At 37.9% G+C, this 26,628-nt stretch overlaps 1 protein-coding gene across 1 annotated transcript; it reads right to left on the reverse strand.

Annotated features, from left to right (window-relative positions):
* Positions 1–7,893: 7,893 nt before the first annotated feature.
* LOC147560445 (uncharacterized) lies at positions 7,894–10,935 on the reverse strand. The gene is made up of 2 exons (XM_086659287.1): positions 9,933–10,935; positions 7,894–7,937 (listed from the first exon to the last, which is right to left on the reverse strand). The coding sequence occupies exons 1-2, from the start codon at positions 10,933–10,935 to the stop codon at positions 7,894–7,896; spliced, it is 1,047 nt and encodes a 348-aa protein (XP_086515413.1).
* Positions 10,936–26,628: the final 15,693 nt, after the last annotated feature.

The following is a 26,628-nucleotide window of genomic DNA, read 5'->3' on the forward strand; positions in this document are numbered from 1 at the left end:
AACATGTTTGATTGTTCCAGTTTTTCTGATTCTTTCTTCCTGATAATTTTGATTAAAGAATTTCTTGGTGTATGCCAAGTGTAAATAAATTAATTCATAATATAAAGGCAATCTAGTTTAGATGTACTAATGCTACAAACTGTTGCCGATAAGAATACTTATCTCAACACATCTATGTCAACTATCTGTAATTCGCTATGGTTTTTTTTACTTAACAAGGAATATCAAAATTTTGTAATTCGTGAAAAAATTATTACTTACAGTTTTGTCTTTGATATCTTCACTTTAGTATTTGCTACGGGTTTATATATTCACGGACCATCATGGGGTGTTTGGTGAATATGTCATTAATCATCCAAAAAGAAATGTCCACAATGGTTCAAAAACATATTGTAATAAACTAGAAACCAGATGAAAACCAAAGCATTTAGTAAAGTGTCATGTTAGATATTTCCATGTTTTACCTTTCTCGGTCATCGATGAATCAGACATTTGATGTCAATACAATCTTTGAATATTGCATGAACGGTAAATTAATAGAGGGAGAAACTCGAACCTATCATTACAACAGATTCATCGACAATCGGTTTCTCGACTGATGACTTTAACATTAAAGAAAATGAGAAAAAACATACAAATGATGAAGAAAAGAAAAAACATATGGATGATGAAGAAGAGAAGACAGATAACATGTTCAGTTAAGTTGGGGGAGGAGATGAACGTACAATGAGAGAAAAGAAATAGTGTTTTATAGGAAAGAAGAATGAAAATGGGATTGGAAAACAAGATTCGGAAATATTAGCAACCAATAGAAGTGACAATTCCTAAGCAACTGACAATAGAGAGCTAATACAACGACTAACACAAGAAAGGCCAAATTTGGACAGAAAAACAGAGAGGGCGCCATCTCCCATTGGCGTAACTTAAGGGGCCACATTGAAAATTGGTCATCATTTAGGGGGTCGATTAGGGAAATAATCCTAATCTTATTCAAAGAAAAATGTTGCTCTCACAGGAGAACAAGGGCAAAATACGAAGTAGACTACCAGATTTTGCCCAGAATAATGTAGTTCGACGAAACCAACTTTCCACTTCGGATTTCAACGTACTATTCATTATTTCCCTTGTAGATAAAAAGTGTAAGGGGTAGAGTTATGTTTGTCAAATTGCCAATCGGGTTAAACGTGCCTTAGTATCCCCATGGGCGGCATGATTTACGCTAGAATAACGGCTAACCTAAGACTTGACCTAGATTATGACATCATTTCGTAAACATAGTATATCTCGTTTGACCAGTGAAAAAAAATTAAACAATGAGTTAAACCACTAAACTACTACTTATAAACCGGAAATAAATTGATTGCTATAAATACTTTTGCAAGTCAAACTCCAAAAAAATTTGATTTGGGATTTCGCCATTTACTGTTTTATGTACTGTCCTTCAAAGTGATGGATGCCAATGAGGTGTAAACATTTGTGCTTGCTTTTACAAACAATATAGATGGCCTCATTATAATGACAACCGCCAAAAGCCCAACCCTAAATGTTCTCAGGAAAGTTCTTTAGGGGCTCCGTAAGCCTCCATCATCAGACTTTAAATGACTAATTTTGACATTCTTGGTTGTTTTTTTAAGTAAACAATGTCTTCAACCGAAGAGACTACTCACGTAACTTCTCAAACTTCCGCCCCGTTTGATGTCCATCACTCTAATTCTCCTACAACTATTCTCATCACTCCGTTGCTAACGGGTGACAACTATGCTTCTTGGTCTCGTGGTATGAAGAAGGCCTTAAGAGCCAAGGATAAGTTAGGGGTTGTTAACGGTTCCATCTCCAAACCCTCCTCTCCCAATGATATTCACTTCTGGGAAAGATGCAATGATTTTTTTTTTGGAATCTGATAACTTCACTGATTAGGCAAAGACAATATGGATTACAATAAGAAGTTAAAAGAAAAAACAAAGCACAAAGAAGTAACCCTATGTCCACTACCTATGGAGGAGGCATTTTAGTTTCTATGTAACTTTAGTGGTTCCACCACTATCATGAGTTCATGACCCATTACCACCATACGGTTCCCTTGGTTGAGTAACTAACTTTGAGTGGGTCAAAGTTTGTAACGTTTCTCCACCACGGACTAGAGTGATAGGAAAACTTCCATCGGCCGTCGGTCGGGATCCTTCTCCCATTTAAGTCCATCATCTTCCTCCATGAAACCAGAAGCTTGAGTTTGAACATGATGAGTTTGAACATGAACAAAGGACCATACCGAATCAAAATCATGTTCAATCGTAGATTTGTCTACTTCACATCTTTTGACCAAGATTGTATCCTCCCTAATGATCCCTAGGACTTTACATGTGACTAAATCCAGTTCTCCAGAGATTTCTAGATTTGCAAGGAATTGAATATATGCGTCCTCTGTAAATGTATATGGATATGGGAGATTCAACACACCTTTGTAAATGAAGAGAGTTTTGAGTTGTTGAAGAAGTTTCAAAAAGTTGTCCATGACCAAACACTCGAACCGGGAGAAACACGAAAACAACAAAAAATGATCCTATAGATCAACAAAAACAGGCCCTAAAAGACCAACAAAGATAATAAGTATTTATTAGAACAAGAAAAAAAGAAATCCGGCGAAGGGAGGACCCTTCGCCAGAGAAGCAACAAATATAGGAAGCTTTACTCTAAAAAACGGTTTCTTTCTATATAGGAGAAGCAATGATTTAGTTGCTAGATGGATCATCAATTCAGTTGATCCAAGTATTCGATCATCTATTCTTTATGATGACAATGCCGCCGATAGTCGGGGCAATTTATATGACCAGTTTCATCAAACCAATGCTCCTAAAGTGTTTCAACTTAAGCGAGCCATATCTTCTCTCAAACAAGAATCGTCTAACGTCTCTACTTACTTCATTCACTTGAAATCTTTAAAAGATGAGTTACAGTCTGTATTGGTTATCGAACCTTGCATATGCAATCATGGAAAGACACTCATTGATCGCTTTAATCAAGAGAGAGCCATGAAATTCCTCCAAGGTCTTCATGACCGATTCTCCGCCATCCGGAGTCAAATATTGATAATGGACCCCTTCCCATCCATTCTCAAAATTCATAGTCTCGTCAAGCAAGAAGAAATACAACAAAACATTATGCTTGACACATCGATTAATCCGGTATCGGCTTCACTTGCCGTCGGCAATCAAGGTTATGTTCCTCAACCTCGATCAGATCGAACTTCACGATCAGACAAGAGTGATATCGGTCCAAAATACCTCACCCTCTTTGTGATTATTATGGGCTTCATGGCCATATTCGGGCCACCTGCTACCAACTCCATGGCTACCCGGATGGTTCTCGACTCCCGAAGCCCAACACGGTTGCTGCTGTCTAAGACACAGAGGCGCCTTTAGCAAACTCTATGTCCCTCGATCAATACCGCCACCTGGTCTTGTTAATTCAGAACCGTGAAATGTCTGCAGGCACTCCCGCCAACAGAAGCCCATCACCGCTCGTGAATCCCACTGGTATGTCTCTATTCTCCCGCCTTGTTTGGTTGATTCGGGTGCGGCATGCAATATATGTTCGGTACTTTCCGTATTTTCAACATCTACCATTGCCCCACCTAATCTCCACGTCCGTTTACCGGATGGTACTCGTTCTCGTGTTCATCATATTGGAAGTGTTTCTTTCGACTCTTCTCTTAACCTTAAAGATGTTCTTCACATCCCTTCCTTTAAGTTCAATCTTATTTCGGTATCTCAAATTACGAAATCTCTCTCATGTACTGTTTTATTTTATTCATCTTCTTGTGTCTTTCAGGACCAAGCAATGACAAGGACGATTGGACTTGGTGATCAATATGACGGCTTATATTTCCTTCGCACGGAATCAAGCATCTTAGCTTCTTCTTTATCTACTAGCAACGTCTCTAGTTTTAGTATTTGGCTTTGGCGCTTAGGCCATCCGTCTATTTCCCGTTTCAAGTTTTTAGTTCATAAATTTCCTTGTATTGACGTTGATTTTAATGAATTTAATAAGGATTCGTGCGATGTATGCCTTCTTTCTAAGTTTACTCGCTTACCTTTCCCTATTAGTACTTCTATTTCTTCCACTCCTTTTGAGTTATTTCACATGGACTTATGGGGACCCTTTTCGTTTCCTTCCACATCCGGCTCTCGATATTTCTTTACGATAATCGACGATTTCACTCGTTGTACGTGGCTTTTTCTTATGCCCATCAAATCAGATCTATTTCAACAAATCTCCAATTTCTCCAAATTTGTCAATAATCAATTTGACAAAACTATCAAGATAATTCGTTCCGATAATGGAACCAAATTTATTGATGGGCCTAGAAAGTTTCCTAAATAGGTCTACACCCGCAAGTGCACGGGTGTCAAGTTGTAATAATTTCCGGTAAGACCGGTTCGTTCCTCAGAGACTAAGTCAAATTTCAATTCTAATCTTAAAACTATTATGTCTTCAAAATAGTGGTTTGATTGGTGATATTATTTTTTTTTTCAAATAATAAAAAGATAAATAACAATTAAAAATTAAATAATACTAAAGTTGATATTCAGATAAAGGGAACTTATGAGAAGAGGGAATCTAGGGTTTCAGGATCCACTTTAGCAAATATGACTTCTAACTTATGCAATTCAAATCTTCTTATTATATAACTCAAGGAAGAATAACCAACCTCGGATGATTTTGACTTTTCAGAACACTTACTTCAAAACTTTCAATTTTGATACGTAAAATCACGGGTACTCTAACTATTAGATATCAAACATAAGTATGAAACATTAAAGACCTAATGTCTAAATATGATCCATCAAACATAAGTATAACTAATGAAAGGGGTTATCGTAAAAGATACGCGAAGAAATCAAAGTATTTAAGTACTTAAAAGAGATTAAGTCAGAAAATCACATAAAACTAAAGCTTAACCTTAACCCTAGATCGGGAAAGTTAGTTACTCATGCTGGATGACATCATAATAATGATTAAAGAGAATAAAAATTAATAACATTAAAGAAAGAAAAAGATTCGGAGAAGAAAACACCTTTTTTCGCTTTTTTTTTCCTTCTGCGCAGCCAAACAGAACCTTAGGGAAAATTATTTTCTCATCTTCCCGGAAACGATTTCCAGGTGAGAAAGTAATTTTCCTTCTCTGGTTTTTCCCTCTCTCTACTGTTTTCTCCTTCTTTCTCACTCTAAACCTTCTCTTTCTCTCTCTAAACAATAATATAACTCTCTCTTTCTCTCTATAACAGTAACAGAAAAGGAAGAAGAAGAAAAAGATGATTTAAACTTGATTTTATAAATTGATTTCGATCTTTCTCTCTCTACAGTAAACAGTAGTTCTCTCTCTCTTTAACTCTCTCAATCTATTCCTCTCTCTCTCACAAAGAGAAGGACGACAGAAGAAGAAAAAGAAAACAAAAAATTACTCTTTCACTCACTTTCTCTCTCTAGCTCTCGGTTCTTCCTTCAATGGTCGACTCTCTCTCTCTAAACTCTTTCTCTTTCTTTAGCCGTGAGGAGATATCTCCCTGGTGGTCGGTCTCTATTTTTCTTTTATCCTTACCAAGACATAATCCCAAATAACATCTTCATGAGAAAACCTTCCAAAATCTCTTATTTCCTTCTCGGTTTTCTTTCCTATTCATGGCAACATATCATACTGATCTTTCTTTCCTTCTTTATCTCTCCCTAATTTCCTCTGTTTTTTGAATGAATTGTAGAAGATAAGAGGAGTTCGAATTCGGTTTACACTGTTGAAGATAATACGACTGATTCAGTGCTTCACAGTGTAGGTAACTTAAGTTGCAGCGGGTACTCGGATGAAGCCACGTAACAGCAACCGATTCCAGCCGCTAGATGCGTTCAGATTGATGATAGTATATTGCGTCAGATTACATGATATCAAAGACCCTCGAAATTCCGAAATGCACCGGCCTGGTGACAGAAGCTAACCCACACTCAAGCTGCTCTGTACACGTGTCCATCTTAGGCTTTGACCTATTGACCTTGACCACATCTTTGACTTGCTATAATCTCCTCATCCGGACTCCGATTTCACTTCCGTTTTCGGCTATGAGCTCGTCTTGGACTCTATTTTCCATCATGGTATCAACATTGACCAAAAATACCAGACTATCCTCATCACCAAAAGACCAGAATGCCCTTAGTATGTCTTTCTCCCGATTTTAACCGTTTTTCGCGCTCAATTCCATAGAAGACACCTGGACAAGAGAAACAAGCAAATCATCAGAGTAACTGCTCGAAATTGACTAACTAATCCGAGTTAAGAGATTCAGATGGGACATTTTCATGTCTCATCAAACATCCCCAAACTTAGATTTTGCTAGTCCTCGAGCAAAAATAAAACTAAACCAAACTCACCACTTTCGTAGGGAATCACGATTGCACTTAGCACGTGCAACAAGCCGTTAAACCTCTAGGTTACCCTAGAGGACGAGTTTTGTCTCGTGAGGGTTTGCAGTGAATATACCCACAAAATTCAAGAATTTCAAAAATGCAGTAGGGTTTATTTATGATGTGGACTAAAAATGTTTATCCGGTAGATTTTCGAAAGTTAATAGAAATGAAAATCCAAGTCAATCAAACCATACAAATGCTGAAAATCCCTTCACTAGTAATCAAGACTCGAAGTGCACGTGACCAGCCAATATGAGTATCATTTCGGTTCCAAACAGACAAGACCTTGATTACTGTCTCGATACATTTCGCCTCGACTACTGCCTCACGGTCATACACTCAAAAAATTTAAGTCACTCAGAAATGGTTCACTCAATGTGCGAGTATGAGTATGAAGGAAAACTCAACACATTACAAAAGATGGACTAAATTTTTGGTAAACGAATGATCTCATAGAAAGGAAACAACCACTAATATTGAATGGGGAAGCTAACCAACTCTTTTCATCTGATCTACTCTCTAACAATGCTTCCTAGAGGTCGATAGACTAAGGATGAACTAGAACTCCTGAGAACTCGACGTCTTCAAATCTTCAAGAACTACTTTGGGATAAACACACAAACAAACACTTTTTCCTTTTTTTTCTTTGATTTTTTTTTTTTTTTTTTTTTTTTTTTTTTTTTCAGTACACTAGTACTATACTCAAAATACAAATACTTGACATTATTCTTTCCTTGGTAATATTCTCTTCCTTCTTGCTTCATGCCTTATTCTCAGGGTTCTAAATGGTGGTGAGGTCCCTATCTTCCTCTAGTTGACACTGCTTTCAAGTTTCTCAGACTACAAGAGAAAGGTTTACTTCCTGATGACATCCCTAGTGGTTGTAAAATGTGAACTCAAGAGATCAATTGAGCTCTAATGAATGTTGCGAGGTTGAGTAGCTCTTCATTCTACTCAGAATTAGCTCAGAAGAGATCACTCAAAACAACAAGAAAGGCTCAGAATCTCACATAGGTTAAGTCTCCACTAATGATCGATTAAGTTCTCTCAGAAAAGTCAACTCTTCACCTATCTAACACTGACATGGCTAGTGCACAGACAACTTCAAGATTCGAAATTCGTGGAAGAACCTTTAACAAAAGCATAGTACGACCAACTAGACTCTATAACTATTAGCAAGCAAAAACAACTAGACTCACATTTTCAATCCAAAAATTAAAAATTTTGAACCCTTTTGAATTTTTGAAATAAGGACTAAAAATTCAATCCCCTATCCCCAAACTTAAACCGAACATTGTCCTCAATGTTCTGAAGACTATGCAAAAATAAAGGGTGAAGGGAAAGATATTACCAGATTCAGATGTCCCATACGTGGGTTGCCTCCCAGAAAGCGCTAAGTTTAACATCTTCAGCCAGACGATACAGATGTTTCAACAAACCTTAAGAAACAGTTCCATAAATCAACAGGCGAAACATCTGAGGATCTACCCAAGACACAAAGTGATAAGTGAATGATAGTCTCACACTTATGTAAGTATGTTGCAGTACCCGTGAGACCATCGTGATCAGGTAAGAATCCCCAAACTTAGACGACAATAAAGTCGTTAAGTTTGGCCATGGACTAGAAAGGGTATAGTCCTCGTAGAAAGGTTCTAGGTATGGAGGAAAAACCAAGTGAGGTATTACACAAACTTCTAAACATGCTCCTGAGGGATACGATGCAAGAGGATCTAGAGGACTATCAATTACACCCAGAGTTAAACAAGAGGTTTCTAAAATAGGTAAACGGAGTTCTTCCAAAGGAATCACTCGGTTACCAGACTCAAGCTCTACCAAAGTTGGTTCAGATAAACCCTCTATAATTTGTTTGATTATGATGTCATTAGTGTCCTTAAAGAACTCCAGGTCCTTGACTAAGTCAAGCGAGTCATCATTCTCATTTACTAGATTGAGCAGCCAAGATTCATCATCATCTTTTATAGTGGGTCCATAGCTCAGTGGTAGAGCATTTGACTCATACGATGGAAGTGGTGACTCTAAGGTTGGCAAAGTAATCGGCTCAGACACTAACAAGGAAGTAGACTCTGACATGTTATCTATCTCATTAATATTAGCTTCCTCATCTAAGCATAAAAGTGCCAATAGAGTTTCTACAGGATCTCTCGATTGAGTTGTTGGTAATGCATCTTGAACTAATAACTCCACCAAGTTCAACCCACTAAACTCATCTATGTCATCAGGGTGAAGTCCCGCATTAAAAATATTCATCTCCACCGTCATATTTCCAAATGACAATCTTAAAAGACCACTTCTACAGTATATGACAGCATTTGATGTAGCTAAAAATGGTCGACCCAAAATGACAGGGATTTGACTTTGGGTATCATGAACTGGTTCAGTATCTAGGATGATGAAATCTATAGGAAAGATAAACTCACCAACTTTTATCAGAACATCCTCTACTATGCCACGTGGTCGTCTGACCGACCGATCTGCCAGCTGAAGAACTACAGAAGTAGGTTTTATTTCTCCTAAACCTAATTGTAAGTACACAGAGTAAGGAAGAAGGTTAACACTGGCACCTAGATCTAACAAAGCTCGCTCGATCTTATGGTCCCCTATAGTGCAAGGTAATGTAGGACTTCCTGGATCTTTGTACTTAGGTGGAAGGTTTTGCTGGATGATAGAACTCACTTGTTGAGTTAAGAAGACCTTCTTATGCACATTCATCTTACGCTTTCTAGTGCATAGGTCCTTAAGGAACTTAGCGTAAGCTGGGATCTGTTTAATTGCATCTAGTAATGGAATATTAATGTTGACTTGTTTAAATATTTCCATTATCTCCTCGAACTGAGACTTCTTCTTTGGCTCTACGAGACGCTGAGGATACGGGGCTTTAGGAATGTAAGGTTCAGGCACTACAGGTGGTTCCTCAGACTCAGGAGCCTTCTCGGGCTCTTCACTAGAGACACTAGTTGGTAAGGTGGGTTGCTCAGAGTTTAGTTCACTATCTTCGGGAACTCCTACCTTATTGTCAATTACCCTACCACTTCTAAGGGTGGTTACTGCATTGGCCTGATCCATTGACTGTTTACCCTTCGGGTTTGGTTCTGGTTGACTAGGAAACATACCATGTACTCTCTGCCTAAGGGCTTCTCTAAGTTGACCTACCTCGGTTCTTAAACTATTTACAGCCTCGTTGGTCTCTTGCACAGTCTGGTTGGTCTGTTGTATAGCCTGGTTGGTCTGTTGTATAGCCTGGTTGGTCTGTTGCATAGACTCACTATGGGTTTTAGCTAGTTGCTTCATGGTTTCCTCTAAAGACTCACTGTTTTGAGAAGGATATTGGGTACTAGATTGACCCTGATTTTGAGCATAAGGATTCCTAAGAGCATTAAACCCAAGAGGGTTCATGGAACTACTAGGCTGTTCCTGATTTTGACCCTTGGACCAGGAGAAATTGGGACGATTTCTCCAACCTGGATTATACGTGTTAGAATAAGGGTCATACTTCTGATGATTGTCTTGCCTAGAGTTTTGGTAAAGAACATAAGCTTGTTCTTTTTCAGCAGAATCAAGAAATAGGGTACATTTGTTCCCTATATGAGAAGGGTCTCCACAGACGAAGCACGGATAAGAGGTGGATTCATTTCCAACACTCATGACCTGAGTGGGATCCTCCCTGAATGCTTTAGGCTGACCAAGCTCTAGGGCTTCTATTCTTCTAGCCATGGCAGCGAGTGTAAGTTCTGACTCATCAACTCTAAAGATGCCACTTTTACTTGGAGTAGGATTTGCCCTAGTCGGAGGTCCTCTAGAAGTTTCCCATTGGTGGGACTTCTCAGCTAATTCTTCTAAAAAGGCCATGCAATCATCAGCACTCTTACCGATAAACCCGCCATTACAGAATGACTCTACCATGGATGTAGTTGAATAATTTAGTCCATCATAAAGAATCTGGACTAGTCTCATTTTTTCAAAACCATGATGTGGACACTGTAGTTCAAGTTCTTTGAACCTCTCAAGATAGTCATAAAGAGACTCTCCTTCTTGTTGCACAAAACTGTTAAGACATTGCCTTAAAGTGATAGTTTTGTGTTTAGGGAAGAATTTCAGAAGGAACAAATTGCTTAATTCTTCCCATTTAGTAATGGAATGAGGTTGTAAGGCATACAACCAAGATTTTGCTTTCTCTCTCAAAGAGAAAGGGAACAACCTAAGTCTCACTATTTCATCAGACATATTGGGGAATCTTATAGTCCCACAGATTTCTTCAAAATCCCTAACATGGTGGTAGGGATTCTCGTTCTCAACTCCACGAAAGAGTGGGAGCATTTGGATAATGCTCGGCTTTAACTCGAAGTGAGCCGTGGAGTGGGGTAACTGTATGCATGATGGTTGACATGTTCTAGTAGGGTTCATATAATCCCTGAGTGTCATAGGTGGATTTCCATTCCTGGCTTGGTTTAGATTTTCACCCATAGTGTCACTCAAAGAGAGATTGGCTAGAAGATTACTGAGATGAGTTTCTCTACTAATGAAACGACCTCTCTTATCACGATATATATCGGGCATAAACTAGAGCCCAATGACCAAGGATATTTTCAAAAACCCTTTTTTTTTTTTTTTTTTTTTTTTTTTAATCGAAAACCAAGGAATCACTACGAAGACCCTAGAGGAAAGCAAACACAATCAGTCTGACTCCACCAAGCAACCTAAACAGAATCTAGACGAAAGACAAGTTGGTCAGATTTCCCTTAAAAATCTAGACAGCTCCTACTTCGTTACAAAGCTTGAACTATAATGTTTATGAGGGTTACTCCGTCCAAGTACTACGATCAAACAACTCTTGGAGACGACCAACGATAAACGTTGTGATAGCCGTCCAACCTGGTAACGTTTCCTCTTCTCGAGGCGACCTTATAAAGAGTTGAGTGAACTTTCCCTTTAGGAATGCCCAAATAAAAATCAAGTCCCTGAATTGTTCCAAAGATCCTATGAGCTCGAAAACCTTAGGGGCTAATGTCTAAATCAGATTTTAGTTTTTTAGGTGAGGTTTAGGATCGTGAATGTTGTTTCCTATTTGGGCAAGAGAACGGTGATGAAATCCGTCTCCTATCTTTCAATTGGGTTATTGCCCTTACTAGAATGCTTACACTAAGCAATTCGATCAAAACAATTAGGCACACAAAACACGCAATTACCCACTGACAGGGGCTTCGTGGGTGATTAAAGAATTTACCTCCCGTTCAAGACGGGCGATGTCCCTTGCAGACGACCCGGGCCACTCTCCCGTGAGTGTTCGAACCCGAGGCTTCGTTTTGGTTTTCGGTTACAATTTATAAAGCCCTCCAATTTAGGGTCAAAACTTTAATACCAAAAATAAAAACTAGAAAGTCTAAAAGTCTCTCTCTCACCAAAAATAAAAAAATAATAAAAATAAAATGTAAATTTTCCTTCTTGAGCTCCTCTCCTTGTTGCGCCTTTTCCTTCGCTCCTTAGCGTTCTACACACCAAAAATGGAAAAGCAAGTCAAAGTGTCCAAAAATAAAAACTTACCAAAAATAAAACTTTCCAAATATAGAAATAAGATAAAACAAATTCAAACTTAGTCCCCGGCAGCGGCGCCAAAAACTTGATGGGCCTAGAAAGTTTCCTAAATAGGTCTACACCCGCAAGTGCACGGGTGTCAAGTTGTAATAATTTCCGGTAAGACCGGTTCGTTCCTCAGAGACTAAGTCAAATTTCAATTCTAATCTTAAAACTATTATGTCTTCAAAATAGTGGTTTGATTGGTGATATTATTTTTTTTTTCAAATAATAAAAAGATAAATAACAATTAAAAATTAAATAATACTAAAGTTGATATTCAGATAAAGGGAACTTATGAGAAGAGGGAATCTAGGGTTTCAGGATCCACTTTAGCAAATATGACTTCTAACTTATGCAATTCAAATCTTCTTATTATATAACTCAAGGAAGAATAACCAACCTCGGATGATTTTGACTTTTCAGAACACTTACTTCAAAACTTTCAATTTTGATACGTAAAATCACGGGTACTCTAACTATTAGATATCAAACATAAGTATGAAACATTAAAGACCTAATGTCTAAATATGATCCATCAAACATAAGTATAACTAATGAAAGGGGTTATCGTAAAAGATACGCGAAGAAATCAAAGTATTTAAGTACTTAAAAGAGATTAAGTCAGAAAATCACATAAAACTAAAGCTTAACCTTAACCCTAGATCGGGAAAGTTAGTTACTCATGCTGGATGACATCATAATAATGATTAAAGAGAATAAAAATTAATAACATTAAAGAAAGAAAAAGATTCGGAGAAGAAAACACCTTTTTTCGCTTTTTTTTTCCTTCTGCGCAGCCAAACAGAACCTTAGGGAAAATTATTTTCTCATCTTCCCGGAAACGATTTCCAGGTGAGAAAGTAATTTTCCTTCTCTGGTTTTTCCCTCTCTCTACTGTTTTCTCCTTCTTTCTCACTCTAAACCTTCTCTTTCTCTCTCTAAACAATAATATAACTCTCTCTTTCTCTCTATAACAGTAACAGAAAAGGAAGAAGAAGAAAAAGATGATTTAAACTTGATTTTATAAATTGATTTCGATCTTTCTCTCTCTACAGTAAACAGTAGTTCTCTCTCTCTTTAACTCTCTCAATCTATTCCTCTCTCTCTCACAAAGAGAAGGACGACAGAAGAAGAAAAAGAAAACAAAAAATTACTCTTTCACTCACTTTCTCTCTCTAGCTCTCGGTTCTTCCTTCAATGGTCGACTCTCTCTCTCTAAACTCTTTCTCTTTCTTTAGCCGTGAGGAGATATCTCCCTGGTGGTCGGTCTCTATTTTTCTTTTATCCTTACCAAGACATAATCCCAAATAACATCTTCATGAGAAAACCTTCCAAAATCTCTTATTTCCTTCTCGGTTTTCTTTCCTATTCATGGCAACATATCATACTGATCTTTCTTTCCTTCTTTATCTCTCCCTAATTTCCTCTGTTTTTTGAATGAATTGTAGAAGATAAGAGGAGTTCGAATTCGGTTTACACTGTTGAAGATAATACGACTGATTCAGTGCTTCACAGTGTAGGTAACTTAAGTTGCAGCGGGTACTCGGATGAAGCCACGTAACAGCAACCGATTCCAGCCGCTAGATGCGTTCAGATTGATGATAGTATATTGCGTCAGATTACATGATATCAAAGACCCTCGAAATTCCGAAATGCACCGGCCTGGTGACAGAAGCTAACCCACACTCAAGCTGCTCTGTACACGTGTCCATCTTAGGCTTTGACCTATTGACCTTGACCACATCTTTGACTTGCTATAATCTCCTCATCCGGACTCCGATTTCACTTCCGTTTTCGGCTATGAGCTCGTCTTGGACTCTATTTTCCATCATGGTATCAACATTGACCAAAAATACCAGACTATCCTCATCACCAAAAGACCAGAATGCCCTTAGTATGTCTTTCTCCCGATTTTAACCGTTTTTCGCGCTCAATTCCATAGAAGACACCTGGACAAGAGAAACAAGCAAATCATCAGAGTAACTGCTCGAAATTGACTAACTAATCCGAGTTAAGAGATTCAGATGGGACATTTTCATGTCTCATCATTTATGAATCGATCTTTGCAACAATTTTTTGCTAATAATGGGATCCTCCACAAACGGAGTTGTGTTTACACTCTTCAACAAAATGGCGTGGTTGAACGAAAACATCGTCATATTTTAGAGGTTGCTCGAACTCTTCGTATTCAAGCACACCTATCACTCAATTTTTGGGCCGAGTGTGTTCTCACGGCCGTTTATTTAATCAATAAGATGCCTACACCGATTTTGGGTGGGCTCTCACCTCATGAGAAATTTCTTGGTTCTCCCCCCAACTTCTCACATCTTCGGGTTTTTTGTTGTCTATGTTATGCAAGACTTCCCTCACCCTCTACCAAACTTGATCCTAGAGCATTCAAGGTGTGTTTCTCGGTTACCCACACGGTGAAAAGGGTTATAAAGTGCTTAATGTATCCACGAACAAAATCATCACATCACGTGATGTAATTTTTCATGAGACCATCTTTCCAATGGCTCCCACCGAGGCTTTTTCTCCCTCTCGTTCGTCGGATGCTCCTCTCTTTATCACTATCAATGATGATGGGTCTTTTGTCTATCTGCCCACCTTCGACATTCTTGTTTCCAGTGGCACTCCCTCTTTACGTGAAGTTTCTCCTGGAAATTTTATAGGCACCCCTCATTCTCCAGGACCAGCAGTGCCCTTATTCATTACACCCGCTTTGGCCCACACACCCGCGGCTGTTACTGAAGCTCCCTCTCACGTTTTCGGGGGCGCTCTTGTTCAGATGTCTAATGACACTGCCCCCTCTACTGATTCTGAGGGCACTCCAGTCACAGAGGTTTCCCACCGGGACTGCTACTTCAACACCGTAGGACGATCCTCCTGGCGCGACTAATCAATCGGTTGTCACCGATAGACTTGATCGGGCTCGCAAACCGCCTGCTTACTTGTCAGACTATGTCTGCAACGCGTTGTCTCGATCTGATATCCCTTATCCTCTTAGGGATTATATCTCGTTTGATAAATTCAGTCCGTCTCACAAGACGTTTATTTGTTCGGTACTTTCCGCTTCTGAACCCATCTCTTTTTTTCAACTAGTTCAAAGTTCTCAATGGGGTGACGCCATGGTCGCGAAAATTAAAGCTCTAGAAGCCAACAATACATGGTCTTTGGTACCAATACCTCCCGGAAAACATCCCATTGGATGTAAGTGGGTTTATAAGATCAAATTCCGCTCTGACGGGTCCATCGAACGATATAAAGCTTGGTTGGTCGCCAAATGGTACACTCAGATCGATGGTCTTTATTATCAAGACACCTTCGCTCCTGTGGCTAAGCTGGTCACTGTTCGAGCCCTCCTCTCCATTGCAGCCGTTAAGGGTTAGCCCCTCCATCAACTTGATGTGAATAATGTCTTTCTTGAAGGCGACCTCCATGAGGAGGTTTTCATGAAACCACCCCCGAGTTTTTCCAGTAAGGGGGAGCCTCTCGTCTGTCGCCTCAACAAGTCATTGTATGGCTGAAAACAGGCTTCCAGACAATGGTTTTCTAAATTTCGTCCACCCTCATCTCCTGCGGGTTCACTCAATCTAAAGCTGACTATTCTTTGTTTACATACACCAAGAACGGTGGCTCTCTCTGCATTCTAGTCTATGTCGATGACATCATCATCACCGACAGTGATCACACGACCATTTCACGACTTACGTCGTTTCTTCACAAGACTTTCTCACTTAAGGACCTTGGTCGATTGCAGTATTTATTGGGAAACGAGGTTTCCAGGTCCTCTCACGGTATTTTCTTAAGTCAACAAAAGTACACCCTAGATATTCTCAATGATTCTGGCTTGATCTTCTCCAAACCATCTATCTTTCCTATGGAACAGAAATTGCGATCGTATGATTCGGTCGGTACTCCTTTACTTGATCCTTCGGTTTACCGACGTCTGATTGATCGTCTTCTCTATTTGACGGTAACCGTCCTGACATCACCTTGCGGTAAATAATCTTAGTCAATTTCTTCAACATCCGACCTCGACTCATCTCGAGGTCGCTCACAGAGTCCCCCGTTATCCTAAGGGACCCTCGACAATGGAGTCTTCCTATCTGCGACCAGCCCCCTACAGGTTTCTGGTTACATTGACTCGAATTGGGCTGGTTGCCTGTCTTCTCGTCGCTCTACGACAGGTTATATCACCTTTTGGGGCCAGTCCTTTTTCTTGGAAATCCAAGAAACAATCTACGGTAGCTCGCTCCTCTACTGAAGCTGAATACATGGCCTTGCCCTCTCTGACTGGTGAGCTCCAATGGATCAAGTTCCTTCTCGTCGATCACGACGTTCCTCACACTTCTTCCATGACTGTCCACTGCAACAATCGTGTCGCTCTGCACATCGCCGACAATCCTGTTTTTCACGAACGTACTAAGCACATTGAGATCGACTGCCACTTGGTTCGTGAGAAGATTGGTTCGAAATTGATCAAGACTTGTTTCACCCCTACTACGGCTCAAATTGCTCATATCTTCACCAAACCACTTGGTGCTGACGCTTTCCAGAAGATTGTTTGCAAGCTGGGTGTTGTTACTCTCCCACTTCCAACTTGAGGGGGAGTATTAAGGATATGGACCCAACCCAATAGGATCGGGTCTTTCCATGCAAAGCATGCACGTCACCGGGCATGCACACGTCCTCAACCGACGTCCGACCGACCTCCTCCATGAAGATCCAATGCAAACCGTGTGAAGCTTGAGGAGGTTAAAGGATATTAATTGATATTGTAGTTGTAGTTATCTCCTATTAATATTAGGTTTTCTCTAAACTCTGAACTCTTGTATCTATAAATACTCATACTTTATACATGAATAATACACAATAGTATTTACCAATCTCTAGCTCTCCCTCTCTCTCGGTTATCTCTTGTTTATCTTTCTCATTCGATCACTCACAAGTCTCTCCATTCAATCCTCGAACTATTCAGGTTCTAGGACTTCACAAGAAGCATTGGTCGAAGAAGCCATAAAAAAAGATCAGTTTTGCTTTAATCAATGTGAAGACTCAAGTGATAGTAGGAGACGAGAGACCGATAGGTCTCTCCTTCCTTCTTCGAAACAAAGCATTCATCGCCAAATTCATCTGATTCATTAAATTATTATTTTTTCCCTGAAAAAAATATGAGACAACATTAAATCCTCCACAAAAAATAATTATCATTCAACTCTCTGTTGAAGCTAAAGATCACAGGGATAAACTATAAAATATAAAATTAGTTGGACGAAACATTACTATGGAGCACTGGAAGCAATTCGATTCTTATATCACCCGAAAATAAAAATTAAAAATCAATTGACCAACCTAAGAAGAAGATAAGAACTTTAAAAACTCAAACAACCAAGAAGAAAAAGAAAATCTTTTCAAGAATATGAAGAATAAATGAACGAAAAAGGAGAAAGATAAATAAAGAATATATAGTAACAGTAAAAAATTTAGGAAAGATTTTTGAGTAGTTATTTTGAGAAGTTACTTAATAAGGTCAATTTATCTCTCCTATTTTCTCTCTCTCACACAATTGAATTTCAATGAGAAGAAAGTTGTGAAAATAACCGACTGAATTTCAATATGAATGAAAACGTGGAGAATATCAAGGAAGTTATGATTTAGTGGTTTTCAAATTTATTTATTTATTGACTCTAATATCCTTTTGTTTTGATTCAAATTACAGAGAAAGGATTTGATATCATCCGTCGGATGTGAACGACCAACAAAAAAAAAACGGCCAGACTTATCCCCTGGATAACTAACTGAGCTGTTTTAATATAATAGATGTATATTTTATGTATGGCCGCGGCTTTGGGGAATAAAGAAAGTTTTTCGGGGAATAAATTTTCGAGGGAATCCAGATTTTTTTGAAAGTTCCCAGAGAATAAATTTTTATGAGGGAACACAGAATACATTTTTGTAGAAGTTCTCCTCCATCTCATCTGTTCTCTCTGCCATTTAATCTTCTCGCCACCTCATCATCTTCTCCGGCGAAGGGGCCGACGACCTTCAAACATAAAAAAATTATTTTCTCTCTCCTCTCTCTAATTTTTTTTTTCTCTCTAGAACAGATCTAGAGACAGAGAGAAAACTAAAAAAAATAAAAAATTAGAGAGAGAGAAAATATATATATTTTTTTAATGTTTGTTGGTCGCCGGCAAAAAAATTTTCCGGCCGGCGACCTTCGTCGGAGAAGATGATGAGATGGCATGAAGATGAGGTGATGAGATGGAGGAGCCTTCTAAAATTTTTTTTATTTTGAACTCCCAAAATTAGAAGCCCCTTAGCAATAAAAAGAAACATAAAAGTCAATCTTATTTGACTAATTTTAAGATAGACGTCTTTGATTGTAAAAGAAAATTTGTGGTTGTAAAGCTTGAGGTTGTAAACGCACCTTTAGGTTTACTAATATATAAAATGATTTTTGTTTTTCTTTTCAACTTCATTATTTTTTTAATGTATTTTTACGATAAAATACGTTACTAAATGTGTTTGGAGAAAATATTGAGAAGAGTAGTTACAAATTCTTTTGTACATAAATGTTGATGAGTTTAATGTATTTGTTTTTTTATGGCAAAAAAAAAGTTTGTTTGTGTTATATGTTGAAGACTTTAATCATATGAGGTCCGATGGTTTATAGTTTTTTTTTTCATTCTCTCTTTAGTCTTTTCTGCATAAATGTTTATAGTTTTTTCTTTCTCTCTTTTGTAGTTACTAATTCTTTTCGGTATACATGTTGATGAGTTTAATGTATTTGTTTGTGTTATACGTTGAAGAATTTAATCATATGAGGTCTGATGGTTTATTGTACTTTTTCTTTCTGTTTAGTAGTTACTATTTCTTTTCTGCATAAGTGTTGATGAGTTTAATGTATTTATTTTTTCTATGGCAATAATGTATTTGTGTGGGTTATTTGTTGAAGAGTTTAATCATATTAAGTTCCACGGTTCTTTCAAAAAAAAAAGTTCCATGGTTTATAATTATTTTCTTTCTCTCTTTAGGTGTTTTTTTTCCAGTTACTCATCAAACTTTCAAATTTTAGACAAACCTAAAAAAATTTTCCTTGCATTTAGAATGTAAAAAAGTGAAACCCCATCGTATTGGTCAGATAGAATGCGGTGAGACAATTTATTTATCGCGGTCGACTACATCTAAGCGGTGGAATTTTCATCAACCTCACAGTTAGAATCGTCATATGGAGAAAATATCACAAGTCAAAATAGTTTTGATCGATCCTGTTATGAAAGTCATAACGTTGATAATCGTTAGAATTTTCATCAACCTCAACAAGGTTGTGTCCCTCAGTTAAGAGATGCCAATACTTATCAACGCTTTAACAATCAAAATTATTTTGAAAATCCGATGGCTAATGGCTATGGTGTAAACAATTATTGGGATCATTACCAACCCCAATAAGGGTGGACCACAATTCGGATATCTCAATGATTATTCACACATGCATTACAGTCTAGAGTTTAGGGATACGTATATGTGTCAGTCACTTCATCGGGATTTTCAGCTAACCAATGGTAATTCATCCCATATTTCACTTTCATTACAACAAAGTCTTAAGGATTTATCTAGGACCAATATAGAGCTGGCTAAGAGCACAGAAGAATTTACTCAGAACACAAATAAACTCTTAGCAGGTTGGGACCTAAGTCCTGCACCACATTCTGAAGTGAACTACTGATCAATAAATCTTCATCCCATATTTTATTAGGACAAAGTAATAGAGTCCTTTCTCAAAGAACAATAGAGTTTAATCAATACATGGAAGAACTCCGAGAGGAGTATCATGAGAATATAAAGTATGTCACACCATGTCATAATGATTATAGTGCTTCAAGTCACACTCTGTACCAAATAAAAGAGTGCTCACCCACTTTAAAAGAGGGAGAAGATTTGACAAGAGACACTATAAATACATGTCATGTGATATACCCTATCACTTTAGATGATGAAGACTCAATGTACGAGGAGGAAATTTCTCTTAATACCACCACAATTGGAACCGAAGTCTCACAGACCGAGGATATTGACACTGAGAGTTCTTCTCATCTTATTCATGGTGATATCCCCTTGAGTCACAATGGAAATCTAGCATAGGATGAAGATGATGAATTATGGCTTGCTAAAATCTTAAATGAGAGTGATGACTCACTAGACTTAGGTGAAACTTTAGAATTCTTTAAGGACACTAAAGACATCACAATAAACGAAATTTTAGAAGGTTTGCCTGTATCCATAGGACCATGCCTAAGTCAGAAATTAAGTAGCTAAGACCTAACTTGGAGGAAATATCAATGCAACAACCTAATGAGCCTATTTTAAAACCTCTTAGTTTGAGTGTGGGTCAAGGTGAATCTGAAAATCTCTTAGATTCTTTTGCACCATGTCTTTCAAAAATTCGTGTCCCTCCTTTGGAAATACCTGTCAATTCTAACACGATCTCTCTGCCTATTTGTCAAGTTTATGAGAATCCATTTTCTCCAAAGTCTGTCCTCTTTAGTGTATTGCCAAACTTAGTGATCTTAGCATCATCTAAGTTTGAGGATCGCTCATTCACTCTAAGAGTCTCACTTAAACTCTTATATCATTACATAGACGTGAGACTAGACCTCATTGGATATTTCACATTCTGGGTTGACCCTCAGATTTTTCGCTTACTAATTTATGGGGAGTCACCAACCCAGAATCCAGTAGGTCTATAGTAATTTTTCTTTTCTTTGAGTCACCATTGTCTGGCTGAAGACGATAAACTTAGCGCTAACTGGGAGGCAACCCATGCACTTGGTAGGTTTTGGGGCACCAATATCTGGTAATATCCTTCCTTTCACCCGTTAATTTATTTTTACATTTCTCTTTGTTCAATTTTAGAACATTGAGGACAATGTTCGGTTTAAGTTAAGGGAATGGGAGGACAAAAATTTGTCCCTTATTTTTATTTCAAAATGCAAGAGGATTCAAAATTTCAAAAATTTTGAGTCAATAGAATTATGTGAGGCTAGTTGAGAAATTTTAGCTTGTTAATAGCCTTAGATCTTAGTTGTTATACTATCCTTGTCCAAAGATTTTGTCATGAAAGTCGAGTCTTAAGGTTACTTGTTAGCTAGCCATATGAGTATTATATAAGTGAAGAGTTAGCACTACTAAGAGAACTAGACTAATCATTAGTGAAGACTTAACCCAGTAAGGATTTCTGAGCCTTTCAATGTCCTTCGAGTGATTTCTTCTGCATAAACTCCGAGTAGAATGAAGAGCTACTCAACCTCGCAATTTTTTGTAAAACTCATTTGATCTCGTGAGTTTAAATTCTTCAACCACTGAGGGTGTCATCAGGAATGCGAATAAACCTCATTCTTGTAGTCTGAGAAACTAGATAAACAGTACCATAGTAGAGGATAACGGATCATACCACCATACCACTTATTCGAATTCTGAGAGGAAGACAATCAATAAAGAAAAGGAAGAAGCAGTGAAGATCTTCGATGAAAAGATGGTAAAAAAAAAAAAATAGAAAAAGAAAAAAAAGACGAACAAAAGGAGAAAGAAAGAAAAAAAAAATTGGGGGGGGGGGGGGGGGGGGGGAGTTAAAACCACACGAAGATGAAAAAAGAAGAAATTTTCAAAGGAGTAAAAGTTCCGATGATATCGAAGAGTCTATATCCTCAGAAAACAATAAAATTCCACTTCGACATCATATCTATTATCTCTAGGACGGTACTGTTAGATAGTTAATCAGGTGAGAAGATGAGTGAGCTTCCCCATCCTTAGTAAAGTGGTTGAATTCCTTCCATGAGATTGTTCCTTCTGAAATTTTAGTCCTTCTTAAATTCATGTGTTGAGTCCATTTCCATACTCATACTCACACATGCGAGTGAACCATTATGAGTGACTCTTATTTCTGAGTGTATGTCCGTGAGGCTGAAGTTGAGGTGAAATGTATTAGGAAAGGGATTGAAGTTTTGTTTTCTCAGAACTGAAATGGTGCTCATATTGGCTAGCAACAGATACTTTGAGTCTAGATTACTAGCGAGAAAATTTTAGTACTTGAATAGTGTCTCAAACTTTGATCTTTTTCTATTAGCTTTCTAAAGTCTGACGCTGGGTGAGCTAGTTCTATTTTGACTCCTCTTACAATCTAAATAGTTTGAACCCTATTGTATTCTTGAAATATGAATTTTGTGGGTACATTCACTGCAAACCCTCACGAGACACAACTCGTCCACTAGGGGAAACCTAGGGGTTTAACGGCTTGTTGCACGTGCTAAGTGCAATCGCGATTCCCTACGAAAGTGGTGAATTAGGTTTAGTTTTATTTTTCTGTTTTGCTCGAGGACTAGCAAAATCTAAGTTTGGGGATGTTTGATGAGACATGAAAATGTCCCATCTTAGTCTTTTAAATTGGATGAGTTAGTCTTATCTAGGACAAGTTACTCTCATGAATTACCTCTTTTTCTACCCAGGTACCTTTTTCAGAGTTATGTGTGCAAAACGGATAAAAGTCGGGAAGAATGCAGACTAGGGGTTTTTGGTCATTTTGTGATTCTGATTTCATGATCAGTATTAGTGTTCGGATGGAAAGTAGAATCCAAGACGAACCCGTAGGCGAAAACGGAAGTCAAATCGGAGTCCGGGTGAATAAAATAGAGCGAGTCAAAGTTCGAATCAAATCTGGTGAACCAGGAGTCAAAGAGGACATGTGGCGCGCATCCAGGAAGAAATCGTACGAACCAGAGAATGCGCGGGCTACTTTCGGTTTATCCAGAGGTATACCGAGCTATCTGCGCGACCCGGAGTAATCTAACGGAAGTGATTAAATCATGTTACGTGGACGCGGATTAAGCATGAGACGTACTCAGTTTCGTTGGGCCGCAACGCACAGGATCATAAACCTAACTAATAAACCGTCATTGTCTTCTTCCTTCTTCCTTAACTGTTACTAAAAAACAGAGAGTTACTAAAAAACAGAGAGTTTCTATAAAAACAGAGAGTTACTAAAAAACAAAGAGTTTCTATAAACCGGCAATAACACCATCCCACCAATAACAACATCATAATTCCCACCACCAGTGACCCCCCAATAACAATACCATCCCACACCACCGCCAATAACAACACCATCCCACTCTATAAATATGGAACCTGCAGTCTTCACCGGTGCTGGTTCCTTCATCAGTGCTGGTCCGCTAATGGTGCTCCCGCCAGGCCACCACCCATAATGGTCCCCACCCCACCGCCAATAACAATACCACCACCATAAATATAGTGTCTTCACCGGTGATGACGTCAAAGAAAGTGAAGTTGTGGGTTACTGATGATAAAGAACTAGTTACAATTATGGTTGCTCCGGTACAACCATAATTCTAACCATAATTCTAACTAGTACTTTACCATCAGTTGCCCACTGCTTCATGCCTTAATGGCTGTTGGTTCTTCTTGTATTCTTGATTCTCTCAGTCAACACCCAAAATTCATATAGCAATTTAGGTACCAAGATTTATTCTTCAGTTACATTCAATTCAAATTTCAATAGTTTAATCGAACAAGATTTATTATACTTTAATCTTGTCTTTTGATCAATTGCAGAATAAAGATAAGAAGATTACTGGGTGGGTATTAAGCAATATTGATTGGGTTGATTGATCTCGAATCTCGTCTTTTTTCAGTAATGATGATTGTGATTACTCGTTGTATCCACGGAATTTTTACTTCTTATATTGTCAGGGATAAACCCTTCATCTCTCGTAAAGAAATAATCCTCGAATTTATTATACTATTACTTGATTTGTAAACCTGACTAATTTGATTGTTTTCGTATTAGGTTTCAGAATCTAGGGGAGATGATGACTCTTGGAAGAAATGATGCGGCGATCTCGCCCAGTTTCATTGAGGGGCTAACACTGGAAGGGCCAAGCGGTCATACAGGTAAGTACAGTTGTTGAATAGTAAATTAGTAAATCGTTTTTTTTTTCCCTAGTACAAACATAAGTTTATTTTTATGTGCAATTGAGTTAGATAGTCCAACATAAAAGCAACTATGTTCACCTCCTTATCATCGTAAAATTCATATGATCAATTTTGTTACTCTTACATATGTAATGTATCATGTCTCACAGGCTATTAGGGTTTTTTGGGTTATAAAGAACCTAGAGAGCTAACCCGAAGAATTAATGTAACATGAACACCACCACAGATCACAATAAACTAGATTACAGATTACCTATTTGATTAATTTGGATTTCCTGATAATTTTGTTTCAAAAATTTCTTGGTGTACGTTAAGTGTAAGTAAATTGATTCATAACATAAAGGCAAACTATTTTAGATGTACTAAAACTATCGCCAGTGATACAAACTGTTGCCAATAAGAATACTTATCACTACACATTTATGTCAACTTTTTGCAATTTTGCATGGAACATTGAAATTTGGTAAAGGTCTTGACTGTTTTGAAATGTTCTTCTCCACTGGTTGTGTGTGGCTATTGGTGCATGAACATTGCTACTAATGACGGGAGAGGGAAGCCTCTACCGCGGTTAGGTTCCATGACAACTCTAGTTTTTGGTATAAGCATTCCAGAAGTGTCCAATTCCCTTATATCGTACTACCCGTTGCCCCCTCGGGAAGGAGGTTTTGATAACTGGAAATAGGGGTGTATTTGAGTCGAGCCGATGCGAGTAGTAAGATGTTCAAGCTCGACTAGAAGTTCTGCATGTTTGTTCGAGCTCAATCGAGTAGTTGTCTACTTTGTCGAGCTCGACTCATATATGTTTGAAAGAGCTCAAGTTCGCATTGTTTAAGCTTGTTCATCAATATACTTCAAATTAAAAAAACAACTTCTTAAATTATCAAAATACTTCAATGATCATTTATCACATACAACAATAATGATTAATGATTCATATTCTAATAATCTTTTAATAGTTGATATTCCATGTACAAGTCTTTCAAATACGTAATTATGTACTATTATAGTAGTGTGTTAAACGAGTTGTTCACGAGTAACTCTGGATACACTAAAGAATGATCAAGATCAACTCGTTTACATGAATGAGCATGATTTGGGACTCGTGTTAAGCTCGTACTCGTTAATCTTCTAGTCGAGCACGAGCAATAGTCGAGCCAAGTTCGAGCAGCTCATTAAATGCTCGACTCGAGTACACCCCTAACCGAAAAGATTTCTATGACGAACCCAATCACCCCGATGAATAGACCTTTCTCTATTGTACAAGTAAGCACGGAACCCATATATGGTGAAAGATAATCTTAAATTATTATACTGGATGTTGCAGAGGTTAATAAATGAACTCTCTTTGCAAAAATGTACTTTCATACCCTTAAGGTAAGGGAGGACGATTGTGCCAAGAATAAAATGAGAATTTTTGGGCTAAAACTAGATTGTGGGCGACAACTCGTTTAACACATAAGAGTTTTCAAGGTAGGAAATGCTTCCAAATAGATGCCTTTGGCTATCTCTTCTGCTTCCTACATTCAAGAGAAGCTTTTTATCTTTAATGGCATTGCTATTGCCAATCTCGGAATCTTCAAGCAACCCTATTTTGGTCAAAAGATCTTATTTTGAGTTCTCTTTCCTTATTTTGAATTCTCCTTCCTACCATTACATCAGATTCACCAAAAACCAGTTTCCCAGCCGATGGCTTTGACTTTGAAGAAGAAGAAGAAGAAAGAGCATATGGATGTTGAAGAAGAGGAAAAGAAGAAAGAGAACATGTTCAGTTAAGTTGGGGGGAGAAGATCAACATACAATAAGAAAATGGAAAAAGTGTTTTATAGGAAAGAGAAAAGAAGATGGCTTTGTGAAATAATCTCAATTAATAGACTATCAAATAACCCTCATCTTAATCAAAGAAAAATGTTGTTCTCCTGGTAGAACAAGGTCAAGATAGACTATCAAATTTCGCGCAAAATATTGTGGTTCGGCCAAACCAGCTTTCCATTTTGGATTTTCAACGTAGTTTTCATTATCCCCGTTGTAGATAAAAAAGTGTAAGGTGCGTAGTTAAATTTATCAAACGAACAATCAGGTTGCAAGTGTTTGAGTGTCCCGCATGGACGGCATGACATACGTTTGAGAGGCAACCAACCAAGGACTTGACTTGGATTATGACTTCACTTCGTAAACATAACATATTTCATTTGACGAGCGAAAAATAAATAACGATATAAACTTCTATCTATCAATATAAACAGGAAATAAATTGATAAATTCGAAAAAACTGATTTGGGATTTAGCATTTACCGTTTTATTTACTGTCCTTAAAGATGATGCGTGTCAACGAGGTGTAAATATTTGTGCTTGCTTTTACAAACAGTATGCCTTATATAGATGCGCTCATCATAAGACAACCACCAAAAGCCCAACCTTAGATGTTCAGTTCTATAGGCCCCCCTTAAGCCTCCATCATCAGACTTTGTATGACTAATTTTGACTTTGTGAGAAGTCTTGATTTGCTTCTTTATCCTAATTTGTTAAAAAACAAGAACAATGGGTTTATAATAAACAGTTTTAGTGACATTC

Source organism: Eschscholzia californica, unplaced genomic scaffold (genome assembly GCF_041429995.1).
Source record: "Eschscholzia californica isolate CP2 unplaced genomic scaffold, dmEscCali1.0.p SCAF_2, whole genome shotgun sequence".
NCBI classification, from domain to species: domain Eukaryota; kingdom Viridiplantae; phylum Streptophyta; class Magnoliopsida; order Ranunculales; family Papaveraceae; genus Eschscholzia; species Eschscholzia californica.

What these genes read in the sequence shown, in the direction of transcription:
- LOC147560445 (XM_086659287.1), bottom strand. Translation starts at nt 10,935, where the DNA reads ATGGGTGAAAATCTAAACCAAGCCAGGAATGGAAATCCACCTATGACA. An exon ending in TTCTAACACGTATAATCCAG is followed by an intron (nt 7,938 to 9,932) that starts GTTGGAGAAATC and finishes TGTCTTGGGTAG; the next exon opens with ATCCTCAGATGTTTCGCCTG.